The sequence below is a fragment of the Thrips palmi genome, unplaced genomic scaffold (genome assembly GCF_012932325.1).
Source record: "Thrips palmi isolate BJ-2018 unplaced genomic scaffold, TpBJ-2018v1 HiC_scaffold_12, whole genome shotgun sequence".
In the NCBI taxonomy this organism is placed as follows: domain Eukaryota; kingdom Metazoa; phylum Arthropoda; class Insecta; order Thysanoptera; family Thripidae; genus Thrips; species Thrips palmi.
Window position 1 is genome coordinate 5,407,671 of NW_023144623.1, and position 20,749 is coordinate 5,428,419.

Sequence of the window (20,749 nt, forward strand, 5' to 3'; positions counted from 1 at the left end):
GCGGCGGGACGCACACACGCGCACACAGCCGAGTCCCAAGCGTTTCCTCGCTCGAGGCTAGCTGGGACTGCTGGGGCTGCTGGGGCTGCTCGGGCTGTCAGGTGAGGGGGCCGGAGTCGGGAGTGCGGCCGCTCTGCTAATACCAACTCCAACTTGCTCCCATCCTTCTCCTGTTCGGGCTTCTTCAAACAGACTGCGCCGCACCCCGCCCCGCCGCACTGCGGCCCTTCAGTTGCACCCACACACCGCACCACGTTGACAAGCGAAGCGAACGGAGCGAGGCGGCACAGGCACAACACAGCAGACTGATTCCGAGAGTTGTTTTCGCCGCTCTCCCTCTCTCGCACTCGCGGGGCGTCCCGTGTAGGTGCCGGAGAGACAGAGCGACGAAAACGACTCTCGGAATCGGTCTGCAGCGACGCCAGGCCGCCTGCCAAGTTGAGGGTAGGCCACCCGTTCGACAGCTTGTGCGGCGTGCGGCCGACGGCGCGGGCCTCCCCCTCCCCTTCTCCCACACCCCCCGGCCAGCGAGATGAAGCGATGTGCCGCCGCCGGGAATCGAAGCCAGCAGCCAGCAGGCAGCACAGGCAGCGGGGGCGGTTTGGTCTGCAGTCTGCACTGCGCCATGCTGCGCCAGTTTCGACGTGTGATCCCGTCGGGCGGAAGGCGTGAGGTCTGGTCTTGCGGCCTGCGGATCCAAGTCCTGCGGGCTTTAGCGGCTGGACCTGACGAGTCGAGGACCGCGCTGGCGGTCAGCGCAGGTGCACCAGACAGTTTTATTTTCTGATGCAAGGAAAAAAAATCGAGATCCCTTTTTTTTAGGACTTCCCCTCCACCTCTTGCCGGCAGGCCGGCGCCGCTCTCTCTAAACGATTCGTTTGGTCCTTTGAGACGAATGGGTAATGCGACATCACTGCAGGAGAGTGTACCCGACCCTCTCGCTCCTTCTCCCCGGATTTCTTTCCCTTCCCCTGACACTTTTCCGCGGAATCTCTGCTTCAGCATCGGCCTCCCTCCGGCGCCCCCACCCCCTACTTCTTTTCCAACCCCGGTGTGAAGTGACCTGCCCCGTCTCATACCGTACCGTCGCGAGAAACAGTGTCACTTTTAGAAATGGGGCTCATTAGGGCCAAGATAAAGACGGAGGCAGCCACTTTACTTTCGTCGCCTTCATTCCCCGACGCTCCCTCCCCCTCCCCTCCGTCGTCCTCCACAACCAAGGCCAAAATTAACCACAGGCATGAATGTCCTCACCGTTTTTGCACTAACTTTCAGGTGCCAGAGAGTGGATGACTGCTTGCAAATACCCAGGAAGAATGAGACGGAGTTAAGAGAAAAGGAATCATATCCACTTTTTGCTTGTCAATTAGTTTATTTGTTTTTCATTCGTGAAAGAAAAAATGATAAAACTTGTGAAAGTGCAAATCAAGTGGAAAGTACATAAATCCACTGGTTTGCATGGGAATGAGATTGGATGTCTACAGTCCAATTGCGATGATCACAATGAATCCAAGCACCGTCACAGGCATATTTTGGTTCAATGATATCCCTTAACTAGAGAAAAAGTAGTTGACTACATAACAAAATAAATATAATGGCACACAATGTCTTCGTAAAATATGATGTACTGTATGTTAAAATATTTCACTTACAAAGGAAACCCACACATTGTTCTTGCAGAAAATCCTGCAGATCCTGAATATAACATCCATAACATCTTAAAAAATAAAACCACGGTGAAACAAAGAAAAACCTTGGTCAGCTAAATCAAATAGACAATCATTAAAATGCAAAGTTTAAAAATATAAATTTGAAACGACAAATTTTACACGATTTGATTTAGAATTTAAAAATCTAACATCACAAAACAATGTTAAAACATTCAATCACATGAGCAATGTTTAACAAGAAAAACAGTTTTCACAGAAATATGTGTTACAGGCACATGTTTAAGAAAAGAAAAAAAATCACAGACAAGTCATTCAAGACAGAATTACAACACAATAGCACGGAATTCAGTGAACTAAAGATGAAACTCAGTTTCTGATGCTTCAATCAATTTAATTAATTAAATTATCTGAGAACAGTCGGAGTTCCAAGTTCTATTCAGATTACATATATCACACTAATAAGAGCAAAAATTAATAAAGTCCTCAAAGAGAAGTAATTTTGAAATTGGATATTGTCCGTTTGTCAGCTGCACAGACAAATTCCTCACAAGCTGCCCTTAATTTGACTTTACATTAGGTTATAGAAAAAAGGTACACACAGTTCACAATTGCATTGTATCTAACACACCTTTGTTAAGGAATGAAAAATAGAGAAAAGCATCTACTGGTAACTGCATTGCAGCTAATCAGGTCCCTGGAATGGTCAGAAAAATCAAACCAATCATATCCACAATAATAGATATGGGTTATCATGTCATCATCCTGCAAGTCTGCATACTGTACATCAGTATCAAATTTGACGTAGAAAAAATAATTTGACACAACCTAGATTTTAAAATAAACAATTGAAGTCTTACAAATTAGTGGTCAAATCTATATATTTGAACAGATAACCTGTTCTTGGGGTAGTAAATGCGAATGATTTTGAATCTAGAAAAATCACATACACTTAGTAATAAAATTAATAATAATAATAAAATAGTAGTTTTCTCTGTCATGTACAAATTTCCTAAACTGGCTTCAAATTTTTCTGTTACCATGGCCAGTAGCAGGGTTTAGCCATCGATTCTGCAGAAAAGATGTCCAAAATTGCATTGTATGTTGAAGCTGTTCCACCAACAAGACCAATCAATATCAGCTCCCACATGTAGACTCGCATGTGCACCGGAATGAGTCTGCAAAAACAGGTTGATTAGCAGTCAACTCCGATAAGCTCTGCTCAAAAATTATCATTTTGGTTTAAACTCATATCTTACCTTTCAGGCCAGTCAACTCTTTTCTGGTCACATAATACCATGTAAAACAGTGGTGGGAAGACAAAAGTCAACAGTGTTATGGTTGATCCCCCAACCAAAGACAAGATTTTTCCAAATTTGGGCACAGTTTCACCGACAAAGACCATGATGCACATCATAATAGTCCTTAGCCCACAGCGTTTCAAACAAAACTCTAAAAATACAACACCATGTAATCCATTAGCAAACCATAAATTAAGCACTCTTTTTTTCTAAGCAGGAAGAGATGTGTAAATTTACCGTGTGGAACTTGAAAGATTTCCTCCAACTCTTGGCACACCGGATTGATGACAATGAGGAAAGCCAACACCAAATGGATGGCCATCAACACATTTGCCATGCTGACTAAGCTGCTGTGTCCAAGGGACAGAATAATATTAGGATCCACCAATTCACCGTATACAAAGTAGCCTCCGACGGCCACAGGGAAATAAAGAGCCATGATTGCTGAAAGAAAGAAGAGCATGATACGAACATTTACATTTATAATTGAATTTTGTCACCATTAGTTTACAAGCACCTTTGAGGGAACTTACTTGCAAATCCAATTAATATGCTTTTTGAAAACTGATGTTTTTCAGCCATGTCATTTTGAATGGTAGGGAAAGTTGATGCTCCTCCAAATGCAAAGAGTATGGTACCAAATGATAGGAAAAAGTTACTGAAGCCATGAGTTTTAAATGGAACAGGCTCTGTATTGTTCAAACCATCCATGACCATTTGGGCAAAGATGAATACGCACGCAAAAGCTGTAGTAAGAAGGGCTCCAATTCCAACAACCCTAAAAACAAGAGAATTTCAAAGATTTAAATCATAGCCAAGCTACGGACAAAAAATTGCTAATTTCCAGAAAGTTTTGAATTAGTTACTGCCTTACCAAAAATCTTTGGGAGATCCAAGCCACATTGGTACAGTAAGGAGAATGGCAATGAATATAAACCAGACACAAATTCCAACTTGAGGTAAAACATCACTCATCAAGTCTTGGAAAATTTGAGAAGCAAGCTGGAGGTACACAGTTCCAGCCCCAAATAATGTAAATTGAATGCAGCCTGATACAAGGTAGCTGTTGCAAAAAAAATCAGTTCTATGAATAAATTTCAAATTCAAACTAAAATGGGAAGTAAAATCAACCTTTTCATTACCTGCCCCATCTTCCAACAGCACGGAATGCAATTGTAGCATAGGGGTTCCGAACACGCTCTCTATACTCTGGGTATCTTTCCTCAACAATGGCCCAACATGCTCCAAGACGGGATCCTCCATAGGCAGCATTAAAGCAAAACACTACCAGCAAAACGATTCCAATCCATCCTGCAGTGGAAAAGAAACATGAACTCTGATAAGATAGGTGATCACATCTTCGTCCCGCAACTTTTTTTCAACAGCAAACAATGACTAGGAGAAAACAGATAACAACGTGAAAACTGTTAAGACTGACCTGCTTCAACCAATGCCCGTGGCAGGGCTAGCACACCACTGCCGGCCATCTCCCCAGCAATGAAGATAGCAGCAGAAGTGACATTGAGTCCTTTTCCAGTGCTGGATGAACTGCATTGAAGCTGAATCTGGAACAAATTTTTAAAAAATGTGTTTTAGACAGGGAAAAATACCCTGGGTCCTGGGTGAAACATAATCAATTAAACTATCCTCAGAAATTTAAAGAAAAGGTTGACAGAAAAAAATGGGAAAAATTAATAATTGAAGAGGTGTCAATAAGACTATCAACTTCAAAAATTCAGGGGAAGTTTCTTTTTTTTTTTAATATATGAAAATTTGAAAACAAAACAATTCAAAGTATCTGAATGAAACCACTGAAATTGGTCCGATTGGAGTTGGAAACTTTGTCAGGGCATCTGAAGAGCAAGTAAATTTGACACTGCCTCAAGAGCTGCTGCTGTTGCTGTTACATAACAAGACCCCTTCCCTTATCAGCCATACCTGCCATGCCAATAACCTGAAAGACACTTGACTGTCTAAAGAAACAAAGGGAGCGATTAGATGTGCTGCTGAAAGAAAACGGCGACACACTACCGATTCTGACACTTGTTGCAAATAAATTAATGTATGCCATTCTTGACAAAGCAAATCACCACAACACTAATACAAGGATGACAGCCCAGGTGCAATCGACGGATGAATAAAGGGAACCTTTCATTAGAATCCTGATCGAGCAAACTGTATAGTTCAATATTATTCAAAAGTAAAATGTGGCTTTGAGAAAGATCAAAAAACAAAGAATCAAAACACACCACTAACCTTCTCGTCAGTGGACCTAGAGCCGTCTGCTGAGCCCTCGTTTCCGGGGTCCCCTGAGACGCGGGTCCAAATAGGGTCCCTGGAGCCTGTGGACTGGTACCTCGCGCTGCTGCCAAAGCCCTTCCCTTTGCCTGACATTTTGACGATGACTAACTAAACGAAAACTAAAACAATGACATCCTTCACAACCCTAAACACGGACACCCACACCTCACACCCCTTGAGGCAGAAGTCCTTCCTTCCGTGATTGAATGTGAATGTGGATTTCCCTGTGTGGCCAGCTCGGAAGCACTATTTGCAGATTTAGTTCCCGTGTCGCTCCCCAGAGAGCGCAGCGGTAGCGGATGTGAGGTGGGGTGGGGGCACGACCGTCAACTGTCTTCAGTTGTGTCTCTCGTCTCTTCCGGTGCGTTCCGAAGACACACGTGTGAGTAGCGTCTCCTCCGTATTTTTGTAATATTTTGGAATAATTGTGAGATTTTGGACCTAATGTCCTACGCCTCATGGGCTCCAGCTTCCTGTTTCTCGATTACGTTTTCTTTTCCTGGTTCTATGTCACGATTTACTCGCATTGTCGATAAGTCTAAACCACTGTGCTTGCAGGCCTAACCGCGCCGCTCTGTTTTCAACTTTGGCTCATGTGTTAACGCATCCCCTTTTGTTTGGATAATATATCTGATTATAGCAGCTTTTCATTAATATTACATCCTAAATTCCCAAGTTTCGACTTGCGCCACCTTGTGACATGTCCTCTTCATGGGCAACATAACCCTCCGCGGGAGGCACCTGCGTGTACTCACACCGTAAGTCATCTTTGTCTTTCTTTGCTTTGCAGAAACATGGCGGACGCTGCGCCTGCCGCTCGTGGAGGTTTCCGAGGAGGTTTCGGGTCTCGTGGTGGTGACCGTGGCCGTGGCGGTCCTCGCGGTCGAGGCCGTGGCCGCGGACGCGGACGCGGCAAGGAGGCCGAGAAGGAGTGGGTGCCCGTCACCAAGCTGGGCCGTCTGGTCCGCGATGGCAAGATCCGCACCTTGGAGGAGATCTACCTCTTCTCTCTCCCCATCAAGGTCTGAAATTGCTTTTGTTTCGCAACAGGTCGCAATTTTGGTCTGTGGGATTTTGCGTCATTTTTATCTCTCTCTGTTTCAGGAAAGTGAAATCATCGATTTCTTCATGGGCGTGACCCTGAAGGATGAGGTGCTCAAGATCATGCCTGTCCAGAAGCAGACCCGTGCTGGTCAGCGTACCCGTTTCAAGGCCTTCGTCGCTATTGGTGACTCCAACGGCCACATCGGTCTTGGAGTGAAGTGCTCCAAGGAAGTTGCCACCGCCATCCGTGGTGCCATCATCCTTGCCAAGCTGTCAGTTGTGCCTGTCAGGCGAGGCTACTGGGGTAACAAGATCGGAAAGCCCCACACCGTTCCTTGCAAGGTGAGACGATTGTGGCTAAGGTCCGCATTTATCCACATGGAGTCAGCAGGCACTGTCTTACCCCTTGATAGTGCTAGCGTTACACCTGTGGTAGAGTAAGCCTGGTTGATGGTCTTTTAGGGTGCTCCGTTCTGGAGTAACCTAATCTGATATCTGCTTGGCTGTCCCTTGAGAGTTGATTCCGGTGCTGTCATCTGGATCTTAGTTTAGGGACGTACAATTTCTTCAATGCTGTATCGCAGAGTTATTTATCACCTTTCGTTATTGTTCATTTGTGTCCATGTGGAGTCAGCAGGCATTGTGTCAACTACTAGTGCTAGCGTTACACCTGTGGTAGATTAAGCCTTGCTGATTGTCTTTTAGGGTACTCTGTTCTAGAGTATTCTAATTCGATGTCTGCTAGGCTGTCCCTTGAGACTTGATTCCTGTGCTATCATTTGGATCTTAGATTAGGGACATACAAGCTTAATGTTTCTATAAGTTTTGATGTAACTACTTGACAAATGTAAAATCCTTGTCAGTAAAGCCTCGTAATGATTATGGAAACCCTGTCAATGCAATTTTCGCCCTCATATTTACTTGATAATGGTTTTCATTTTCCTTAATGGTTTTCTTTCTCTTTTTCCAGGTTACTGGCAAGTGCGGTTCAGTCCAGGTGCGTCTGATCCCCGCTCCCCGTGGTACTGGCATTGTTGGTGCTCCTGTCCCCAAGAAGCTTCTGCAGATGGCTGGTATTGAAGATTGTTACACTTCCGCCCGTGGTTCCACCGGTACTCTTGGCAACTTTGGTATGTACTCAGATACTAGTTATTCTTTAAATTGTTGTGAAGGGTTTCAATTGCTAATTTGCTGTGTTTTTTTTACAGCCAAGGCCACCTATGCTGCCATTGCCAAGACTTACGCGTACCTGACCCCCGACTTGTGGAAGGAGATGCCTCTTACTAAGGCACCCTATGCGCAGTATGCTGAGTTCTTGAGCAAGAACCACCGCCCTGTCACTCAGAGGCCTGATGCTTAAATAAACTCATTGGACTCCATTCCATCTCCACAACTCTGGATATTTATTTCTGATGTCATTTCTTGTGTGGTTGACAATCACACTTCACCCCTCTAATCCTAAGCCAAGTGCCCCCTCAGTCTACACTAACAACCTGACTTGATAGTTAATGATCTGAGTAGTGCTCCCCTCATGATTGTAGTCACATTAAAGGGGAGCCCAGTTACAAACATGGCTAATATTGACTATATGCCCAGTGTTTTGAGTTATTGCACCTTAAAATGAGCATAATAGGTTTCAGAATTGATTGGAAAGTTCTGTGACTAACTTTTCGGCTTTCTTGGGTCAATTATTACAATAGCTAATATGCTTCTCTGTAGTGTCATGTTGACTTAAAAAATTTGTTACCCTAAGACTTCCTGGTTTAAGCCTACATAAGGTGTTATGCTTGGAATCAGTTCAGTAATCTCTCATCTACAATTAAGTACGCTTGAAAATAAGTTGTTAAGTCCAAGGTATAAGAAGAATCAACCGGCTTCAAACAATTCTTTATTTACATATAAACTATAGGAAAACACTAAGGAAGACCATTACAGTAGAAAGAAAGTACACGTTGAAACACTTCTGGGTTATAGTCTTGTAGTTCTGGTCTTCCCTTAACATATGCACATTCACTGAACAAATCCATTGTTTGTGGAAGCATCCAAAAGATATTTCTTTCTTGAGCAGTTCCATCAAGATCCAATGTATTCAATTGTAATACAGCAAAGTGAAATCTTTTGTTATCTGTGTGAACAGCTTGAATGGTGATGGGTTCAGGCAATTTTTTCACATTATCCTGGAAGACATTCCACAAATTGAATGACAAGAAACTCAAAGTAAGGCACAACGAAAAATAAACTTCAGGTTTAACTTACACCATAAAGCTGCTGAGCTCGGGAAGCAGCGACTGCAAATGCCTTCACTAGAGTCCGAGAATAGAATTGGGATTCAGTCACTGGTTCCTCATACAAATTTTTCACCTCTGATGGGTCATAATGAAAGAATGCTGTGTGTGGATGGGACTTGGTGAAACCTTTTGCAACAGCTGTTTTGGGGATTAAAAACAAAAAAATAATGCAAAGATTCTTGAAGTTCTGAATGAGAAATAGAATCAATACTTGATGTTACATACGATAAATGCTTTCGTTGTGGTAGAAATGCTGTTTGGGAATTGAGACAGCAAAATTAAGAGGATGCAAATCTGGTAAGGGTACTGAGTTTCCAGCTGTTGAAGATGTTAGAGGGCTCATCGGACTGTTGGATGACACTAATACATCAGCTCGGTTGTTGATTTGAACTTGAATACCTAGAAATATCAATGAATTAAGTATACTGGATTATGTTAAAAGAACTGAAGGGCAGTACCCTAAAATATACCTTCTTTTACTAGATTTGCACAGCAATAAGCATCATGAATATGACTTCTTTCTGCTAATGAAGCATTTCCGGCCGCAAAATCACATAATTGCAACATTTGGGTAATGGTTAGCCGACTGTAATCAAACAAACAAACAAACAAATAAACAAGCAAAACAAAATACATCCATTGATATGAAAAAGAAGTCCATATTTACACAAAAAAAAAATATATATTAAAATAAAACTTACAATTTACGCTTGGCATCAATACCATAGTCACGAGCAAAGTTCCAAGCAGGCCTTTCGGGGTCTTTTCTTTTAGGAAGAACTACTTGCATTGCATCATAAACGTTTGAGTACATGACGAGCCTAAAACAATTTGAGACAGTTGTCACTTCTAGGGTTTTAATTGGGACATTTCTCAAATTCCTTTTACATTATTTCATGCTACCTCTTAACTCTAGTGTCTTGGAAGGGAATGGCACGAGTCCCAATGTTATCTTCCAACTCTTCTGGGAGACCTTCTTGAATTTGAACGGAGTTCAAGAGAAGCTTTGATTGTTCCAAACCTTCAAGCAACACATTACTGTCATCTATACAGAGACACGGGTCAGGTTTGTATAAAGGGTGACTCTCGTCCAGTTGCACTGGTTTGAACAGAGGCTCGCCAGGTTTAACATCATCATTGAATCTGGAGATTAGAAAAAAACAACAAATTTTGTTCAATTGCACAATTGCACATCATCACAAGTTTTCAGAGGATAGATAAAAGTGGAACTAACTCGACGGGGACAATTTCTTCTTCAACCTTTTGCAGAAACTCAGACGAGTCAACAGTAGGAAGCCCCAACTTTTTCACATGGATCAACTCTCTGCTTTCGGGGGCTTTCCTTCGTTTGATTTGCTCCCAGCGTAGTTGAAACACTCTGTATCGATTGATTTTGCCCAGTACTTGTGTCAGCCTCATATTTGGGCTGGGGCAGTACTCAAGTTTCCTAAAAACAAAGTGAAATGTACATTGATTCAAAGTATACAAAGTAGAATTCGTAGGTTAAGTTGCTGGTATAAAGTTTTACGCTGAATTGGTTACAAACTAACTAAATTTGAGAATTCAGGGTCGATTCAATTTTCAAGCCTGTGGATCTTATCCTTTGCCAAAACAAAAAATCTTCGTCAAATACGGGTAAGAAAGTTTTGAACCACGAGCAAGATTTAAAGCCTTCTGCGGTTAGGGGGGGAGGGGCGGCGAAACCATCCTGCCAATAATGTTGTCGTCTGCTAGGGAACAGATGAGCGGGAGCGCGGCGCGGCGCGGCGTCTGCTCTGTTTCGAACTTTTGCGAGTCGTCCGTGGTGTGTTTATAACTGAAAAACAAGTCGGAGGCATTTTATCATGGACAGTAGAGTATGTGGTGTGATGCTGATGATGATGCACCTACAGAATTTACAGGTAATGTATCCTATATTTACATGGAATGTTCTAGAACGGAGTACAATTGTCTGTCTTGTTTAGGTTAGGTGGCACTAATGGCACTTTGTTTGACATTTTGCATTTGTAGGGTGCCTTGTACCTTCTTTTAAAGATGCGAGAAAGGAGAAGAAGGAGGAGGTTGGTGGTTGCAGTATACCGACGGATGATGATGAGGAGGCTTGCACAAGCCATGCTGCTGGTCACAATTCTACAGCCGAGGCACCGAAGAATGTGGAAACGAGACAGATCCCAAGAATGGTGGAATGGTACTGCTCCTAATTTTGATGATGAACAGTGGCTTGAAAATTTTCGTGCACGCAGGCCTTCTTTTGATTATATACGTGACCAGGTAAGAGATGCCTTAGCACCAAACCAAACACCAGCGGATGGGGCAGATAGCTGATGTACGCTGCGAGGGAAAATTGAGAAAGAAACTAGACAGTTTTATCTGTACAAGCATGGACGCTTTTAATTTAAAAAAAAACAATTTGTACAGAATGGCTTTAATACAATAAAAATATGTTTATAATACACAACATTAAACAATTTTACATACTAGTAACAAGAATGTGCGTCATCATACCATATCATAAAAGATTATAATATGTGACTGCTAAATTTCTGAGGTACTATCATGGAGCATGAGCTCCATTTGATGAATGTTGACAGGAAGACGCCGTAAAAGACTAGCTGAGCCTGTGCGAAGGACATCAGTAGACTCTTGAAAATGCAGTGTTCCCTTTCAATGCAACCATAATACTTGCAGTAATGGTGACAAATGTGCACATTCTTATTAAGTGCTCAGAAATAACAAATGCCTTTAAATACATTAAAAAATATGGCATCAAGAATGTACGTACCCTATCACTTTAGAACAATAATGCTACATACCTTATGCAGCACTCACAAATGAAACAATGCTCATCTCTAAATTGGCAGCAGCCAAATGACAAGAATAATATTCAGTTCGCAAATTGGAAAACCTATGACTACAGCTATGTCTCTTTCCTGCACCAACTGATGAAATATTTTAAGTAAGGTCATTCAAGATTTTCCATCATTCAAGGTTGCCAAGATAATGAAGAAATGATTCTAACAACAAGCAATGCCTTAGCAAATGTGAGGTAAGTGATGCAGTCAGCAAAGTTAGCAATAAAAAATTGCAACTTTTTTTTAGAGAAAAAAAAAGAAGTTATTTAGAAAGGAGAAAAAAAAGTCTGACAAAGAGGAGTGCTAGTAAGAGCAAACATTCTTCCTTTGAGTTGGTGAGATATTTAGAAAAACCTTCTTTGAGAGGAGGTTGCTGTTTGTTGGAATTACGGAAGACATTGTTCACAATGCACCAGGACAAAATAAGCCTTTCATTTCATTCTTTTTGTTTATCACATTAGAATTTTTTACTAATTATTCAACATCACAGAGGTGCATTAAAATGTGATACATATTAAATGTAAGTCACATACAATAACGCAAGCAGACTAACTCCACAAGAAAAAGTCATGTGTACAAAAATAGAGAAAATCTACACGCATTACATTTAGCTGAGAGGTAGAAGTGCAGTTGAAATAAAAGATTTAAACCAACAAATAATGACTGAGTAAGATTATGAAAATCTTCATCTGGTAGATAATCTCAATTACTGCTATATCTGACTAAATTTCTGTTCTTGGTAGTTCCCCAACAGAGGATCCACACAAAAAAAATCAATGCAGGACTGAAACAAAAAAATCACAAAAGAATTGACAGTCTGCCAATGACACTCAAATTTATCTAAATATGAAAAAAATATTTTGGCCTTATAAGTTATATCTACTGTTAATTAGATAGTACAAATGGCAATTGAGAACTATCCAATGCAGGTTTCATAACCCTGTTATTTCTTTTTGTTGGCATGGTAACTACTGTACTTGCATACACTTACAGAGAAATTTCAAAAAGGGGTAAAAGGAGGAAAAAGACAAACAACCCTTTCAATTACTCGGAGGACTAATCTGCCATCAGGCTTATCTACAGTGCAGGAAAGGCCATCATGAGCAGAAGCCATTATTTTCTAATTTGTTAAATAGTCAAGGATCAAAATGAACTTATGTATAAAAGTGTTAATGAGGCTGCTGGATACCAGTGAGTCCCAAATATGAAAGGAGAAGGAGGAGCAAACCAGGTCTACTGAGAAAATAACACTAAAATGTACACAAAATTATCATTCTCCTCCAAAGATTTTAGAAATAGTCTGAGGCATTACACAAATTGAATCCTTAAAATGAAGCATAATGTAAATTTGCAAGGGAAAAAAAATCACAATTGCGGCAAGTGAAAAAGTTCATTTTCTACATTTATCTAAAATTATGACTCTTGATTGAATCATTTGTAACTGGATGGTGGTTAGTACATCTGAGCTAAGCACTCACAAGATAGTTATTACTAGAGATAGCTCATTCCACTTCTTGTCATGGATAAAATAAAGTACATAGCAGTCAAAACTTTCTGAATTCATAAATCACACCCCTGACCACCCTCTACAGCCTTCAAGAACAGCAACACATTTAAATTTATAACAAAAAAAAAATACTCACACAAGAGGCAAGACCCAATAGAATGCAACACCCATGAGACTTCTGACTGATTATCAAGATACTGTCCAAATGGATGCTTTTTTCCAATGAGTGTTTGAAAGAAATATTATTCACATAATGTAATATTGAGCACTGAAATAAGGTGGCAGATCAAATAAATCAATTTCATGTTAGATTGGGATTCTCAGTAAGACATGCAATAAAATGCCTGTGGACAGTGAGTTAAATACTTTTCTTGATCGACCAGATGTGTAATTCACTCAAATCCCAGAGAAGCAGAAATGCATGATGACGATCACTATACCATTGTTAACCAAAAATCAGAACAGTAGATCTAGACAAAATAATAAACACAGGTTGTCAAATTGTTAACATTACAAGGCTGAAAGTAACTGGCTCTAATTCACGCAAGAATCTGGTTCAAATTTTAAAATAACAAACAAAGAAACAGCCTTTTAAAAAACTTTGATACAGATATAAAGGCAACTTTGAAGGGACTACCTACAAAATTATAGTTACTGGATGGAAAATTATTATTTTGACTAGTTTTCCTAAAGACACAACAAACAGCTTCCACAGCGCAAGGAAGAGACTCATTGCCACACATTGTCACTGATATCAGTTTGATGTCTACGATGCTGAGATACGTAGTATGATTCACGGCATGTCAACTTTCATCTTGATTGGTGCTCTACACATAGGACATTCATGGAGTTGGTCAGCACACCTTGAGCAAAAGCCCCTAAAAAAGAGAGACAGATAACATATGTTATGAAAACTCCTCAGTAAACTAAGTACAAAATGCAGTGAATGCATCTTAATTTTACCTGTGGTGACATGGAACAAGTCTCACAGATGCTTTTTTGTCAAAGCAGAGAGTGCAAGAATCCTCTCTGACACTGAGCTTACTAAGTTGTTGCAAAAATATATGCCTGAAATGGGTGAAAAATCAAATGAGTACAATATTAGAGTGCACTTATCTTATTACCAAAGATCAACTTTCAAGAAATGTACCTTGGAAGGATAACCTTGTCTTCAGGATTTAGGTGAGCATTACTATTAAAACTTTTGAAATCTCGGTCAATAGGAGGAAAGCGGAATGGTTGAGAACCAAAGTTAAATCTACATTGTTGATAGGACATAAAGCTTGCAGCAGCAAAAAATCCAGTGCTGCAATGAGGCAAATGTCATTATTAGAAAAGCTCAAGAAAAATATTAAATGGCAAAGTCATCATGAAGCACATCCAACCTTGCAGTGTGGAAAACATCTGTGCAAGGTGGAAGGGGATCTCCATTGATATAAAATATGATTTCTTGCTTATCCATGTCAAGTAATGACCCTAGAATATCCCCAGGTTTCCACACATCTCTGTTTTGTTTCTGACTATGTGCTTTGTACCAGACCAAACGTCGGCATCCATCATAAGATAGAGAGTGTTCGTCATCACCAATCCCATATCCATCCTGAAATACGGTCTTCGGTTAAGAAATTTATCTGAGTTTCGATTTAACTTAGGTATATAGATCATTCTGTTAACATACGTGATTCAAAAATGAACTGTCTTTTGTGGCCCAACCAATTTGCATGACACCAGGAGTAATTATTAGTGTTTCATAATACCAAACACCACTATCAACCTGGAATGTGCAACGAACGCTTTCAAAAGAATAAGCATCACACCGTGCCTGCAAAAAAAGAGGCAAGTATTTAGCTCACTGGTGAACTTCAATTCTTTTATTGACAACAAATGAAGTTTAAAATTGTCAATGCCCTTACTTCCAGCCCATCTGGTGAGATTTTCAGGTACTCGCTCACATCCTTAGTGTTAAGCATAACATTGATACCTTCGACATTTACACATTGGTAAGAAAATACTCTGTCCTTAACAATAACTGGAAACAAAGAGATCAAACCAAGCATTAAAATTTTTAAAATGTCATTTTCTGCTAGAACAAATTAAGAGTAACAAATAGGAACACAATCTTACAGATATTGTCGAGACACCATTGTGCACAGAAGCCAACTTGGCGTTTGAAAAAGCATTGAGAATCAACCCATTTTTCTAATTGCAATATTGGGTGTACATCCATAGATTCTAATTGCTTATTGATAGTCACTTTGTTTTCAGCTAGAAAAAAGAAACAAAATCATTGTAATTATTCAACATTGAAAATGTTTACACAATGCCTCTCTTATTCAGTACTCACTGGTTTGAGCAAACTTTTCCAGAGCTATGAGGGAAAATAATATTACGGGTGGTTCTGCATTTGGGTCCTGCAACATAACGTAACTCATTTACAGTTTTACCTTCATCTGAACAGCAATAAAAAGGATGAAGAAGACTGGCTCATACCAAATTTTTGATAAGGTAGTTTAATGTTGTATCTGTCAAAATAGCTATGCTACTAGGTCCTGATAATTTCTCTGCTAATAACCCCAACAAGACGCATGTATTTCTATGTTGAGGTGCGCCTTGAGAGTAAAGTTGCATCGAAAGGTTGAGGATGGATGATAATTTCATGACACATTCCTGTTTAATACACAAAATAAAATAAAAATCTTTCTCAAACACAAATTTAAAAAAAAAAATTAAGAAGAAAAATATTTTGTTAAGATGGATATTTACCTTAGTGGGCAGGGGGCAGTCATCAAAGAGTAAAAATATGACAGCTGGACCAAGTGGGTGGTGAATTGGAATCACTCGAATCATGGAAGTAACAACTTGAATCCAACCATCTTCTTGATCAGCAATAGCATGTAGAGTTAATATTGATGATGGAGGTTCTTGATCTCTGGATAGTAGGACAAGCAGCAGTGATAAAAAAATTAAGATGGATAAAATTCTGCTTTATGTTTAAAACACAAAATATTTAAGAACTTACGTTTCAACATATGTATCTATTACATTTAAAGTAGCAAGTACTAAGTCATCTACCACAGTATCCAGAGCAGCAGCAGCTGAGGCCGATTTAAATCCACATTGAGAAATAGGTCTATAGTGGTCATCGATGAGTCCATTGCTGGAGCTGTTGGGCAGAGGGGTGGTGTCCTCTTCTTTACACACACATCCCCCCATCATTTGCTGAATAACCTGTGACGCAAAGAGAAGTAATTTATAGATATTAGTAGCACTGCTATGACACGAATATCATCTGATCTTAGCACAACATGGAACGTCCTTGAACAGAACTTAAAATAAATGAAATAGTGGTAATGGAAACTAACAGGACACTGGAAAAATTAAGAGAGGAAAATAATTGTAGTGACACAGTTAGAAGTGTTACCTAACGAAATCCGACTTTCCCTTGCTTTCAGTCAGGGAACAATCAACTGATAGGAGGGATAAAGCTAACTCCTAAACGACAGGTGGTAATATTAACGGAAAAGGCCACAAAAAAATCATACAGATATAAAAGTAAATTCAGAGGTTAGGGCGCAAGCAACAGAAGGCAGGTGGCACAGCCGACACAATCAGTTACACGGGAAGACCAACCTGATTATCAGGTTCAACACAAAATAGGATCCTCTGCAGACGACGTACCTTAAAATCGAATGGGAGTTTTCAGAAGGCAAAGGTTATGCTCTGCCGCAACATTCCACGGACTAATCTATAACCGTCTGTGCGCTAGTCGACCCACGGGCAGATCAACACAAAAATGTAAATAAGGTCACAGACAAGCTGTTCTCGCCCTTCATGCCTGCTCGAAAGATACAAATGCAATAATTCTGAGAAATTTTCTTCAATTCCTAAGTATTAAAAAACATGCGGACAATAACAAGAAGTGAAAGTCATATGTTTTGTTTTCCGATTTAGTGAAAGAGTACGGCAAATTTGGTGGGGGTGGGGGAGGGGCTGCAGGGGGGTGGAGGGGAAGGGGGAGGGGAGAGGGAAGGGGGGAAGTGAGAGTGAAATCGATTCATTCATTCAATAGGTCGACAGTCAAACGAAGCGCTACTCCATCTTGGAGAAGTCCTACTCTCATGGCTTCGGAGATGGAAGAAAAAAAGAAATACTGTCAGTCAATTCTTTATTGACAAAAACAGATCATGTGTCAGCTAAACAAACCCATCATTCTCTAATGAACACTCCGACAACCTCTCCAACCCTTCCAAAAGTTGGTACGTACTTTGGATACCTCTCAGAGACAGTCCAAAGTTCCTCCTCGTGTGTGGGGGAAGGAACGTTCGCTAACAGATAGACTGGGGCTTAACTGCCGACAAGAGTTCTGCCTGGGCGATCACACCGGGCACCGCTCTCGACTCAAAGCAAGGACTCGTCCCCATTCATTCACACCTGTTCGAACGTGCTAATCAAACCGCTTTAGCCATTTATTCTCGATTTGTGCTACTCTCTTGCCGCCGCCACTCCAAACTTCAACCGCGCGGGCGCGTCGCTTCGCACGTCACCCACCACCACCACCACCACACTGCGGCCCGCTCAGATGTTTGCGAAGTTGGCTCGCAGCTTGTTGGGTCGCCAAGTCGTCCTCGCCTCCGTTATCAAATCGCCTGCCCGATTCATCATGCCTTACACCACGATCGAGAGGGGACAGCCCAACAGCGTCGACTACCGTCTTTACATCCGTAAGTCGCCGTCGCTAGAAATTCGACTGGACGAGTGCACTCCCTCGAAATATTGAACAGTGTACTCGGTGGCTGCCGTGCCGGCGTTTTTCCCCCCATTTGGGTCGTCCGACCGTTGTCCCGTTGTCCTTGGCTAATGACGCAATTAGCTTTCCTGAGTAATACGGGCAGTATGCCTCCTGGCCTATCCTTGACCCGACGCAGTTGTAGTTTTGTCCTCGGTTGCGAAAGGGGATCTTTGTAGGTTAAGTGGATGCAGACGTCCCATTCCTGTAGTCTCACTTTGTATGAGCTGTAGGTGTCAGCTCTTGTCACTGACGTGCCTGTGACTCATTCTCAGCTCTGCATTTTTTGTGTCCCCCTAAACTCATCCTAATGTTTTCTTTTTGATCTCCAGAGGATGAGCAGGGACCAATCTCGCCACTCCATGACATTCCAATTTATTCCGATGCCGCCAACAAGGTGTTCAACATGGTTGTGGAAGTTCCCCGTTGGACCAATGCTAAGATGGAGGTAAGGACTCTCTTCTCATTTTTTGTTTTTCGTTTTATAAGCTCCAATAGCTTCATTTATTTATTTATTTATTTTTTTTTTCACTGATTAAACATTTTGCAGATCACCATGAAAGAGATCATGAACCCCATCAAGCAGGACACGAAGAAAGGAAAACTTAGGTTTGTTGCCAACTGCTTCCCCCACCATGGGTACATTTGGAACTATGGTGCCATTCCTCAGGTGAGCTTGCTACAATTTTGTATTTTGTGCCCTCATTTATGGGACGTCCATCTGACACCTTATTCTTTGTCAGACCTGGGAGAACCCCGAGCACCTAGATGAGTCCACTGGATGCAAGGGAGACAATGACCCTATTGATGTCCTGGAAATTGGTTACCGAGTGAGTACTCTACGTCACTTCAGTCTTCAATCCGGTACCATTTTTTTCCCTCCTTTCCTGATTTTTTTATAACTATTATTTATCAGGTTGCCAAGAGAGGAGAGATTCTTCAAGTGAAAGTCCTTGGCACTGTGGCTCTCATTGATGAAGGTAATTGAATCAAAATTTTGCGACCTGAAGAAAACTTTGTGCATGGTGACACCAAGGCTATTAGATTGAAACTCTTTCTCCTTTTTGTTCTTTTTCAGGTGAAACTGATTGGAAAATTATTGCTATTGATATCAATGACCCCCTGGCATCTCAGTTAAATGGTAATTTCTCAGTGGTTTAAAAAAACAAAAACATTTTTGTCGGCTTTTGAACAAAAAATTCCTACTCCTGTACTCTTTTTTAGATATCGGTGATGTTGACAAGCATTTCCCTGGGCTTTTGAAGGCAACCCTTGAGTGGTTCAAGATTTACAAGATTCCTGATGGCAAGCCTGAGAACAAATTTGCCTTCAATGGAGAAGCTAAGAACAGAGACTTTGCCCTTAAGGTCATTGATGAAGTGCACAAGTTCTGGCGTGCCCTTGTCAAGAAAGAAGTTGATGCTGGTGGCATTTCATGGTGTGTAGCTAGCTCTGTACCCTTCCACTTATCTTGCAATTTGCATGTGTTTATCTTTCTTATTTTCTGTGCAGTGCTAATGTGACAGTTGGAGACAGTCCATTTGCTGTTCAGCGTTCTGATGCCGTGGATGTAGTGGAAAAGAGCCCCAAGCCTGGAGATGCACTCCCCATCGAACCTATTGGTATGTGTCAATTTTCAAATATTTCCCAAATTATAACTTTCTTGATTGTGCCTTATTGTGCCTGTTGTGATTTCAGGCCTTGATACATGGCACTATGTCTCCCACACCAAAAAAATTTTCAAGCTCTAAGTGGTTTTTGCTCTTTTATCCATCCCCTTCCATTCTTCCCTGGTCTTGGGTGCATCCCTGTTTAAGATGCTGCAGTTGCAGCTACAAGATCTGCCATAGAAATAAGGTGCTCACATTAAAAAGAAATCAGTTCATCATTTTAATTTCTATTAATTTTTTATTATCAGATGTTGGCTAGTCCAGGCTCATTCCCTTTCCTTTCCCTAAGCTAGTGTTTTTTCAGATGTTTTCAACTGAGTTTTGTGGCTGATCAAATTGCATATTTTTTGTTACAGTGGACAAGTGGCACTATGTGTCTCTGAAGTAAGAAGGCACCTAACTTATCATGCGAAACTCGCTCTGCCAGTGCACCTGCTGCTAGTACTCTGCTGTGATCATCACTTCTTTATGTTACATTATTTGGGGATTTTAAGAAACAGTGCAGAATACTGCAAATAAAATATTGTTTTTTTAGAAATTTGTGGAAACTTTATTCACTTTACCAATTATGTCCTCATTTTGTTTTTGTGGAGAGGTGGGTGGGTCCAAGAAAACGCTGCAGTATTGTCTGCATTGTCCTCAGAAACATGACCGCGAGTCACTGGATAGCATGGCTATTATGGCTACCAAATGATTCCCCGGGACGCTCCGCCCTCTCATTGGTGAAATTGGCCCCAATCCGGCCCTTCACCGGTCAATATTCCGTCAATAGTGCGGCCTGAATGCCACGTTCTATCTTCCTAGCAATGCCGCCAGTGCACCTGCTTGCTAGTACCACTGCGTGATATCACTTCTTTATTTAATTTTTGGGGCTTTAGAAACGTGCAAATACCGGGCCAATAGGATATTGGCAGCCCCCTTTTGAAATTTGTGGCTTTATTCCTTTACAATATGTCCTCATTTTGTTTTTGTGGAGAGGTGGGTGGGTCCAGAAAAGCTGCAGTATTGTCTGCATTGTCCTCAGAAACATGACCGCGAGTCACTGGATGGCATGGCTATTAGGCTACCAAATGATTCCCGACGTCCGCCCTCCTTGGTGAAATTGGCCCAATCCGCCCTATCACCGGTCAATATCCGTCAATATCGCCGAATGCCAGTTCTATCTTCCTAGATGCCCCCGGAGCACTCAGTCATTGCGACGAAGCCACTGCGAGATAGCCCAACTGATTAATTAATTTCGTGATGGCGGCTGGGCAGGACGTTGCAATTATCCTGGTTCCGCAGGCATGAGGTAGTGGCAGTCGCCCCCTCCTGCGGCGTGGAGTATTGCCGT

At 41.4% G+C, this 20,749-nt stretch overlaps 5 protein-coding genes across 6 annotated transcripts; 2 read left to right on the top strand and 3 right to left on the bottom strand.

Annotated features, from left to right (window-relative positions):
• Window positions 1-1,349: 1,349 nt before the first annotated feature.
• Window positions 1,350-5,494, bottom strand: LOC117640594 (amino acid transporter AVT1J-like). Its single transcript, XM_034377187.1, has 8 exons — window positions 5,225-5,494; window positions 4,407-4,533; window positions 4,111-4,279; window positions 3,843-4,031; window positions 3,502-3,746; window positions 3,206-3,412; window positions 2,927-3,119; window positions 1,350-2,845 (listed from the first exon to the last, which is right to left on the bottom strand). The coding sequence occupies exons 1-8, from the start codon at window positions 5,360-5,362 to the stop codon at window positions 2,704-2,706; spliced, it is 1,410 nt and encodes a 469-aa protein (XP_034233078.1). The 5' UTR covers window positions 5,363-5,494; the 3' UTR covers window positions 1,350-2,703.
• Window positions 5,495-5,524: 30 nt separating this feature from the next.
• On the top strand, window positions 5,525-7,706 carry LOC117640599 (40S ribosomal protein S2). The gene is made up of 5 exons (XM_034377192.1): window positions 5,525-5,651; window positions 6,060-6,291; window positions 6,374-6,655; window positions 7,284-7,443; window positions 7,522-7,706. Exons 2-5 carry the CDS (start codon window positions 6,064-6,066, stop codon window positions 7,671-7,673), a joined length of 822 nt encoding a protein of 273 aa, XP_034233083.1. The 5' UTR covers window positions 5,525-5,651; window positions 6,060-6,063; the 3' UTR covers window positions 7,674-7,706.
• A 481-nt stretch (window positions 7,707-8,187) lies between these two features.
• On the bottom strand, window positions 8,188-10,312 carry LOC117640595 (39S ribosomal protein L37, mitochondrial). Its single transcript, XM_034377188.1, has 8 exons — window positions 10,152-10,312; window positions 9,836-10,048; window positions 9,505-9,744; window positions 9,303-9,422; window positions 9,072-9,187; window positions 8,827-9,000; window positions 8,570-8,739; window positions 8,188-8,490 (listed from the first exon to the last, which is right to left on the bottom strand). Exons 2-8 carry the CDS (start codon window positions 10,018-10,020, stop codon window positions 8,230-8,232), a joined length of 1,266 nt encoding a protein of 421 aa, XP_034233079.1. The 5' UTR covers window positions 10,021-10,048; window positions 10,152-10,312; the 3' UTR covers window positions 8,188-8,229.
• A 1,575-nt stretch (window positions 10,313-11,887) lies between these two features.
• LOC117640593 (RING finger and SPRY domain-containing protein 1-like) lies at window positions 11,888-16,952 on the bottom strand. The gene is made up of 12 exons (XM_034377186.1): window positions 16,639-16,952; window positions 15,980-16,188; window positions 15,724-15,889; window positions 15,451-15,627; window positions 15,305-15,371; window positions 15,085-15,225; window positions 14,874-14,989; window positions 14,639-14,782; window positions 14,346-14,560; window positions 14,111-14,266; window positions 13,924-14,028; window positions 11,888-13,838 (listed from the first exon to the last, which is right to left on the bottom strand). Exons 2-12 carry the CDS (start codon window positions 16,174-16,176, stop codon window positions 13,754-13,756), a joined length of 1,569 nt encoding a protein of 522 aa, XP_034233077.1. The 5' UTR covers window positions 16,177-16,188; window positions 16,639-16,952; the 3' UTR covers window positions 11,888-13,753.
• Window positions 16,953-17,320: 368 nt separating this feature from the next.
• On the top strand, window positions 17,321-19,954 carry LOC117640598 (inorganic pyrophosphatase). Of its 2 annotated transcripts, XR_004587440.1 has the most exons (10): window positions 17,321-17,681; window positions 18,079-18,194; window positions 18,297-18,416; window positions 18,490-18,576; window positions 18,663-18,726; window positions 18,825-18,887; window positions 18,971-19,184; window positions 19,259-19,368; window positions 19,445-19,603; window positions 19,773-19,954. XR_004587440.1 is itself a non-coding variant. In XM_034377191.1 (9 exons), the coding sequence occupies exons 1-9, from the start codon at window positions 17,540-17,542 to the stop codon at window positions 19,802-19,804; spliced, it is 948 nt and encodes a 315-aa protein (XP_034233082.1). In that variant the 5' UTR covers window positions 17,324-17,539; the 3' UTR covers window positions 19,805-19,954. The 2 variants fall into 2 exon arrangements, 1 of the variants encoding a protein (XP_034233082.1); XM_034377191.1 differs by lacking the exon at window positions 19,445-19,603 and having other exon boundaries at window positions 17,324-17,681.
• Window positions 19,955-20,749: the final 795 nt, after the last annotated feature.

What these genes read in the sequence shown, in the direction of transcription:
- LOC117640594 (XM_034377187.1), bottom strand. Translation starts at nt 5,362, where the DNA reads ATGTCAGGCAAAGGGAAGGGCTTTGGCAGCAGCGCGAGGTACCAGTCC. An exon ending in ACGGGCATTGGTTGAAGCAG is followed by an intron (nt 4,280 to 4,406) that starts GTCAGTCTTAAC and finishes TTTCCACTGCAG; the next exon opens with GATGGATTGGAATCGTTTTG. An exon ending in GCTGTTGGAAGATGGGGCAG is followed by an intron (nt 4,032 to 4,110) that starts GTAATGAAAAGG and finishes TTTTTGCAACAG; the next exon opens with CTACCTTGTATCAGGCTGCA.
- LOC117640599 (XM_034377192.1), top strand. Translation starts at nt 6,064, where the DNA reads ATGGCGGACGCTGCGCCTGCCGCTCGTGGAGGTTTCCGAGGAGGTTTC. An exon ending in TCTTCTCTCTCCCCATCAAG is followed by an intron (nt 6,292 to 6,373) that starts GTCTGAAATTGC and finishes TCTCTGTTTCAG; the next exon opens with GAAAGTGAAATCATCGATTT. An exon ending in CGGTACTCTTGGCAACTTTG is followed by an intron (nt 7,444 to 7,521) that starts GTATGTACTCAG and finishes TTTTTTTTACAG; the next exon opens with CCAAGGCCACCTATGCTGCC.
- LOC117640595 (XM_034377188.1), bottom strand. Translation starts at nt 10,020, where the DNA reads ATGAGGCTGACACAAGTACTGGGCAAAATCAATCGATACAGAGTGTTT. An exon ending in GAAGAAATTGTCCCCGTCGA is followed by an intron (nt 9,745 to 9,835) that starts GTTAGTTCCACT and finishes TCTAATCTCCAG; the next exon opens with ATTCAATGATGATGTTAAAC. An exon ending in GAGCTCAGCAGCTTTATGGT is followed by an intron (nt 8,491 to 8,569) that starts GTAAGTTAAACC and finishes AATGTCTTCCAG; the next exon opens with GATAATGTGAAAAAATTGCC.
- LOC117640593 (XM_034377186.1), bottom strand. Translation starts at nt 16,176, where the DNA reads ATGATGGGGGGATGTGTGTGTAAAGAAGAGGACACCACCCCTCTGCCC. An exon ending in ACAGTTCATTTTTGAATCAC is followed by an intron (nt 14,561 to 14,638) that starts GTATGTTAACAG and finishes ACCGTATTTCAG; the next exon opens with GATGGATATGGGATTGGTGA. An exon ending in GACAAGGTTATCCTTCCAAG is followed by an intron (nt 14,029 to 14,110) that starts GTACATTTCTTG and finishes CACCCATTTCAG; the next exon opens with GCATATATTTTTGCAACAAC.
- LOC117640598 (XM_034377191.1), top strand. Translation starts at nt 17,540, where the DNA reads ATGTTTGCGAAGTTGGCTCGCAGCTTGTTGGGTCGCCAAGTCGTCCTC. An exon ending in GGACCAATGCTAAGATGGAG is followed by an intron (nt 18,195 to 18,296) that starts GTAAGGACTCTC and finishes AACATTTTGCAG; the next exon opens with ATCACCATGAAAGAGATCAT. An exon ending in ACTATGGTGCCATTCCTCAG is followed by an intron (nt 18,417 to 18,489) that starts GTGAGCTTGCTA and finishes ATTCTTTGTCAG; the next exon opens with ACCTGGGAGAACCCCGAGCA.